Source organism: Engraulis encrasicolus, chromosome 20, assembly GCF_034702125.1.
Source record: "Engraulis encrasicolus isolate BLACKSEA-1 chromosome 20, IST_EnEncr_1.0, whole genome shotgun sequence".
Lineage (NCBI taxonomy): Eukaryota > Metazoa > Chordata > Actinopteri > Clupeiformes > Engraulidae > Engraulis > Engraulis encrasicolus.
Genome location: NC_085876.1, coordinates 19,692,578 through 19,700,077, shown reverse-complemented (window position 1 = coordinate 19,700,077; position 7,500 = coordinate 19,692,578). Strand labels below are relative to the sequence as shown.

The following is a 7,500-nucleotide window of genomic DNA, read 5'->3' as shown; positions in this document are numbered from 1 at the left end:
ACACACACACACCCCTCGCCTAAGAATAATCAGACGCAGACGTAATGTATAGGGAAATAATAAATGAAGAGCAAGCTCACGAGTGGATGGCAAAGGCCAGGCGAGCGTACCATAATCACCACTCAACAATTTGCCTTACTTTTTCTTTTTGAAAGATTAGTCATGATTCAATTTGCCAGACATGAGAGCCGGAGAGCTGTCAGCAGTTGAGCTGAGACAGTGATAGAGTGCAAGAGAGGGTTCTCACGGAACATTAGATTAGTGTGTGTGTGTGTGTATGTCTGTGTGTGTGTGTGTGTGTGTGTGTGTGTGTGTGTGTGTGTGTGTGTGTGTGTGTGTGTGAGAGAGAGGGTTCTCACGGAGCATTAGAAGCATGTGTGTGTGTGTGTGTGTGCGTGTGCGTGTGCGTGTGCGTGTGTGTGTGTGTGCGTGTGCGTGTGCGTGTGTGTGTGTGTGAGTGTGCGTGCGTGTGTGCGTGCGTGCGTTCTCACGGAGTATTAGCTGTGTCATCATCATCAGTGGCAGCGCTACTCGACGGGCTCCAGAGTCCAGATAAAAAGTGGCAGAAAATTATCCACTCTCTGAGTCAGAGAGGCCACGCTATGCTGTGAAACTCTCCAAATCCAAAGGAGGTGTGAATGCATGTGTGTGTGTGTGTGTGTGTGTGTGTGTGTGTGTGTGTGTGTGTGTGTGTGTGTGTGTGTGTGTGTGTGTGTGTGAGAGAGAGAGAGAGAGAGAGAGAGAAAGAGAGTGTGTGTGTGTGTGTGTGTGTGTGTGTGTGTGTGTGTGTGTGTGTGTGTGTGTGTGTGTGTGTGTGTGTGTGTGTGTGTGTGTGTGTGTGTGTGTGTGTGTGTGTGTGTGTGTGTGTGTGTGTGTGTGTGTGGGTCATTCTATAATTAGAATACCCTGGGTATATTTTTTCAGCATTTTTTCTGGGGTTTTTTCCCAGTAAGTAACATAGATCTTTCCATGGTATACAACCTTGAGTGTTCAAAATAACTTATTGCCGAGCTTTTGACATATTATATAATAACTACTGTGAATAAATATTTTGAAATATTTAACAATAATAATAAAAAAAACATGTCAATATAGACTCTGAATCTGACATTTTCAAAATACTGTAGGACAGCATGACAACGTCAAAAGAACGCTACTATATATATATTCCTATTCTCAGAGGAAATGGCATTATTTGTTGACTTTTTGTATTATATAAAGATAAATGCTCGCTTCTGTACAAAAGATCATTGGTTGAAGTTAAAGGTTAATGGAATTGACAAATACAGTCCATGAACTTAAAATGTTATTCTAATTATAAAATTACCCTTGTGTGTGTGTGTGTGTGTGTGTGTGAGCGATTCTACGATTCCCCTACGCTTTTGGCAAAAGCAAAATGTCAATTATCAGTATTTTTTTTCAACTAAATGACCTAGATGTTTACATAGTATATATATTTAAGTTTCCAAACAAACAAATTGCCAAGCTTAATCTTAAATCATTTGATAAATACTGTAATGAAAGCGAACATTTGCTTAATTATTTTGTCAACAGTGTTATGGACAAATACTATGTCATTTCAAACATATATAAAAATACTACAGAGTTGAAACAATATATGTTTGAAAGTGCGTATGTCCCTTAGCAGTAATGTTGTCATTAATCTGTGCAACTGATATAGAAAATGTGATTGTTGAGCTTCATAAGTAGTATTTTATGAGTCACTGTGATACAGACTGACACATTTTTCATCATAAATCCCTGTAACGTCTGATTTGAATATAGTCACCCTCCTTACACAAGACTTCCTTCTCCAGAGATAATCCCTAGTGTATGTTCATAGGATTTTTCCAACACATAAGGGATCAATAGCGCAAAAACACTTTCGAAACAGTCAACGGTGTTACTCAATGGTGTTACGGTCAACAGTGCAGGGGAACAAGTCGGCACTTTTTTAGGAGAAAAAAAACAGAGCAGACAAACCCATCTCCCTAGAACACAAATTATTTTGTTTGTTTGTCTGTCAATATGGATATAAATTGGCAAAAAACATACTCCTCCTCAACTGTCATCAGTGTTGCCAGATTGGGCTGGTTCCCGCCCAATTGGGCTGCTTAGGATGGCCGTGTGCGGGTAAAAATGGCATCTATCAGAAAAACCTTCCCACTGCCATATAAATCAATAGAATTGGGCGGGTTTTTAGGGCGGATTTTGATCATTTTTTGGGCTGGAAATCATCAGCCTCATCTGGCAACCCTGACTGTCATACTTAATTGTAACACCATTGACGGTAACACCGTTGACATTTCAGCCATTTTTATGGTGTTGTGCTAACTGAGGACCTCAGAAGTTCCACTACAACACCTTAATCAATTCATGTATCTGTATGCTTTATCTGTGTTTTTCTACATGTGATTTCTAATTCAGATTCTTATGAATATGTTGATAACACAATTGACAGGCAATTTTCCAGCTATGAGAATATGAAAAAGAATGGATTAAATTATGGAAGGATGGAGCTCAAAACTTACCAAAAACTCTTCCCGTATCCTGCCAAAGAGGTTATGACATCACGTGATGTTATTCGTATGGCCTAAGACCAAACCATTACTGATTTATGGAGGAGGTTTCAGACCGTGACACGGTAAACACAGTTTTCGTGGACACACACAAAATGGCAAATTTCATGTATAATGGAAAGGACAGTGGTCTTTCTGACAGTTTTGTCATATTGTGATGATTACTGTGAATCAACATTTGCAATCGTCTTGGGCAAAACAAGTTTCTTTACATGCTAATATGAAGACTGAATCTGACATTTGGAAAACAGGACGGCATGAAAACGCCCAAAACCAATATTAAATATTCATTCTTGCTGAGGGAAATAATGCTATGTCTACACTTTCTGTATTATATGAAAGATAAATGTTTTCTAATGTCCAAAACATCATTGGATGCAGTTAATAGTTAGTGGAATTGCCAAATAAAATCCACGGACTTAAAAGTGTAGGCGAATTAGAGAATCACTCGTGTGTGTGTGTGTGTGTGTGTGTGTGTGTGTGTGTGTGTGTGAGAGAGAGAGAGAGAGAGAGAGAGAGAGAGAGAGAGAGAGAGAGAGAGAGAGAGAGAGAGAGAGACAGAGAGAGACAGAGAGAGACAGAGAGAGACAGAGACAGAGACAGAGACTGTGTGTGTGTAAGCAGCGTGTGTGCAGGTGAGTACGGTATGTGTGGCAGCACATATTGTAAAATATTATTTGGAATTCAGGGGTAGCATCGACCCCAAAAAATGTAAATGAGATTGCCGGTAACCTTCATACCCAAAAACAAAAAAGTTGGAGTCCTTGCGTACATTCTTTGCTCTCCATTACTCTGTAGAGGACAAAAGCACTTAGTTTCCATAAGTATTTCACCTTGCTCCATTTAGAACAATTTCACACTTCCATTTAGAATGTTTTCAAAGACATAGTGCACGGAACACCTGCTGTGTGACTCCTAGTGTGTGTGTGTGTGTGTGTGTGTGTGTGTGTGTGTGTGTGTGTGTGTGTGTGTGTGTGTGTGTGTGTGTGTGTGTGTGTGTGTGTGTGTGTGTGTGTGTGTGTGTGTGTGTCCTAGCTGTACTCTGCAAAGCTGACAATAGAACATGTTGAAAACAGGTGGCCGTGGACAAGCAGCGTGGGGTGGTGCATGCATTTTGTGTGTGTGTGTGTATGTGTGTGTGTGTGTGTGTGTGTGTGTGTGTGTGTGTGTGTGTGTGTGTGTGTGTGTGTGTGTGTGTGTGTGTGTGTGTGTGTGTGTGTGTGTGTGTGTGTGTGTGTATGTGTGTGTGTGCGCGTGTATGCGCAGAGATGACATTTTAAATCACACGTGTAGTTACATCATCCACTCACAACGTGCAAAGAGGTGGTGAGTTTTCTGTGAGAAAGAGAGAAAGCCAAAAAGTGTGTGTGTGTGTATGTGTGTGTGTCTGTGTGCGTGCGTGTGTGTGTGTGTGTGTGCGTGCGTGCGTGCGTGCGTGCGTGCGTGCGTGCGTGCGTGTGCTTGTGTGTGTGTGTGTGTGTGTGTGTGTGTGTGTGTGTGTGTGTGTGTGTGTGTGCGCGTGTGTGCGCGCGTTTGTGTGCGCGTGTGTGTGCGCGTGTGTGTGCGCGCGTGTGTGAGCGCGTGCGTATGCTTGTGTGTGTGTGTGTGTTTTGGAAGAGCCAGCTCCCTTATTGTTGTGGCTATATTCTGACATTAACAAAGGCACGGTTACCAGTGCCAACATGAGATCCTCCCACAGTGCCATATGGGCAGGGCTGGCCTGGGGCAGAAATAGGGCCCGGGCACTTTTGGCTTAAAGGGGCCCCTCCTAATTAACGCCGCAGAGCTGACTCACCGATGCGGGCATTTGCCGGTGGGCCCCGCACCCTTGTGGGCTCCTATTTTCAGAAATGTAAAAAAAATAAAATGAAAAAAAAAAGGGTGTGGGGCCCACCGGGAATTGCCCGCTATGCCAGATGGCCAGTCCAGCCCTGTGGGCAGGTCTTGTTGTTTATTTCACTGCCTTTAGAAAATGCTGTTCTTCGTCCAAACACGCCACGGTGAAGAGGCCAGGCCCATACTGTTCTATGTGGATATATAAAGAAGACATTGTGTATGTTTGACAAACGCTAGAGTGAGGAGTGGCACAACAGGGCTTTACAACATTGAAAACCAGACCTTTGTGCGTGTGTGTATGTGTGTGTGTCTGTGTATGCCTGCGTGCGTGCCTGTGTGCGTGCGTGTGTGCGTGCGTGTGTGTGTGTGTGCCTGCATGCGTGCGTGTGTGTGTGCATAATACCTGCGTTTGTGCATGTATATGTGTGTGTGTCCCTTACTTACTTTCTCGTAGTACTTGATCTCGTACTCGGTGCGGCTGCGGTTGCGAGCGCTGGGCTCTCTCCACACCAGCGTTACGCTGCGCTGCTCAATCTTCTCCGCGCGCAACTCGCTCACCATGAAGGGTGCTGCAGACATGACAGGGGAGAGAGAGAGAAAGAGAGAGAGAGAGAGAGAGAGAGAGAGAGAGAGAGAGAGAGAGAGAGAGAGAGAGAGAGCTTGGATTAATAATTGAACATGGTCCTATCTGAAGGCAGTTTGTGCTTTTTATGAATATTCGATGGGATGGATGCTGTCTGTGAAACTGGCATGTGTTTTTCAACTCTGCGTTGGTTGCTTGTGTGTTATGTTTGTGTGTGTGTGTGTGTGTGTGTGTACGACGCACGCACGCATGCTTCTGTGTGTGTGCGTACTTCTGTGTGTAGGCCTAAGTGTGTGTGTGTGTGTGTGTGTGTGTGTGTGTGTGTGTGTGTGTGTGTGTGTGTGTGTACGCATGCTTCTGAGTGTGTGCGTGTACTTCTGTGTGTAGGCCTAACTGTTGGCCCAGGACTCATGAATACCATGATGGATCCATTTGCCAGTTTGTTACCAGTGCAGTGCCCTGTGTGTGTGTGTGTGTGTGTGTGTGTGTGTGTGTGTGTGTGTGTGTGTGTGTGTGTGTGTGTGTGTGTGTGTGTGTGTGTGTGTGTGTGTGTGTGTGTGTGTGTGTGTGTGTGTGTGTGTGTGTGTGTGTGCCTTTGTGCGAATCTGAAAAGGCTTCTCTTGAGAGAAAACTGAAAAAGTTCTCAGAATAAATCTTTTCTGTACAGACAGAAAAAAAATGATTCAGATATCGGCAGTCTATAAATTAAACAATATTCCGGGGAATTGTCCATGAAGACCATCCCCGAGACATTAAAAAAATGAATAAACAACACACACACATCTCTCTGCAAAATTGCCTTTTTTCGTGGAACGCACCAAATCACTGTGTGGTAGTGACCCACTGCCCCTTTGCATATCACTGCTTCATTTGAACACAATTTGCATCATTTTGCTATTTGGTACATGCCTCATTTCCAGAGCAAATTGCCAGACTGAAGCCTTCAGTAGCAGCTCTACTCTAGTATGGTGTTTGGCTGTTAGTACTCAGACAGTGAATGTGTGTGTGTGTGTGTGCGCATGTGTGTGTGTGTGTGTGTGTGTGTGTGTGTGTGTGTGTGTGTGTGTGTGTGTGTGTGTGTGTGTGTGTGTGTGTGTGTGTGTGTGTGTGTGTGTGTGTGTGTGTGCGCATGTGTGTGTGTGTGTGTTACTCAGACAGGCTACATTTCCGAGCACGCAGTTTGGCAAATGGTTTGGGTACCTATCAGCAGGGCTCTACATTAGTTTTTTTCATCACCAGCCAAACTGGCTAGTTGATGTTAATATTACTAACACAAACTCACTACTGGGTCAAATTGGCTCTTTGGTCTTTTCTACCAGCCAAACTGATTTTTTTTTACCAACATTTGGCCAGTTGGCAGTGTGTAAATTTTAAGCCCCTATCAGTGTACAGACAGAGAAGGTGCACATTGCATGCAGTGAGAACTTCTAATGCTTCTGAGCTATGCCAAATGTTTTGGCCACCTAATGTACTGAGGCTACCATGGTAGAGTAGAGTAGACAAGAGTAGAGTAGAGTAGAGTAGAGTAGAGTAGAGTAGAGGTGAGTAGAGTAGAGTAGAGTATAATTTATTGATCCCAGGGGGAAATTAAGGTGTCAAGTAGCATACACACATACATAAATAGATATTACATTACATTACACCCATATAAAATATCCATATAGCTCACTGTTACATACATTTAGCCAAGGCATCTCTCTCTGTCTCCCTCTCTCTCTCTCCCTCTCTCTCTCTCTCTCTCTCTCTCTCTCTCTCTCTCTCTCTCTCTCTCTCTCTCTCGCTCACACACACACACACACACACACACACACACACACACACACACACACACACACACACACACACACACACACACACACACACACACACACACACACACACACACACACACACACACACACACACACACACACACACACTCACCCATCCTCCTCCATTACTGTGGTACTCTGACCATGGTAACGTCCCACTGCACTTCTCCCTTGGTGCTACCTCCTTGCACGGGTGAGGCATGAATGCAAATTTGTTGTATGCACTGTGTGCTGTGGAGTGCTGTGCCTCAATGGCAATGGGGGTTTCACAGATGGGCTTTCACTATCTTCCCAAAAGGAAGACAGCGTATTCCAGTGCAGAGTAGCACGTCTGTGTGGCCAAACAACTGGAAAAGATCTTTTCCTCCAGGATAAGAGGAACAGACCGTTGGAGCAACCAGAGGTTAACTACATTTCTCAGGAGCACAATGCAGGCTGATCCTGGGATAAAAACACAGCCTTGTATTATTTCTTCCATAAGTCCGGATCATTGACCAGGAACCACCAGACCACAGCATTTCACAGCCTTTCTGTTATGTTCTGTTTTGTCTGTTCTGTAAGCCTGTTCCTTCTATCTCATCACCAAAGGCTCTGTATTTTTTCACGGTGGTTTGAAACATTTTGTCAAAAGTTCCTCAAGGTCAGAAAGGTCAAAAAATGACGCGGTTCAAGTGAGGTGAACTTCAGCTGA

General features: G+C 43.9%; 1 protein-coding gene across 1 annotated transcript in view; it reads right to left on the bottom strand.

Annotated features, from left to right (window-relative positions):
• LOC134436829 (ephrin type-A receptor 7) overlaps nucleotides 1-7,500 on the bottom strand; it is a 309,492-nt gene that overhangs the window by 69,948 nt on the left and 232,044 nt on the right. Inside the window, exon 6 of the mRNA XM_063186179.1 lies at nucleotides 4,860-4,984. Coding sequence (XP_063042249.1) covers nucleotides 4,860-4,984 — 125 coding nt within the window. The remainder of the gene's footprint in view (nucleotides 1-4,859; nucleotides 4,985-7,500) is intronic.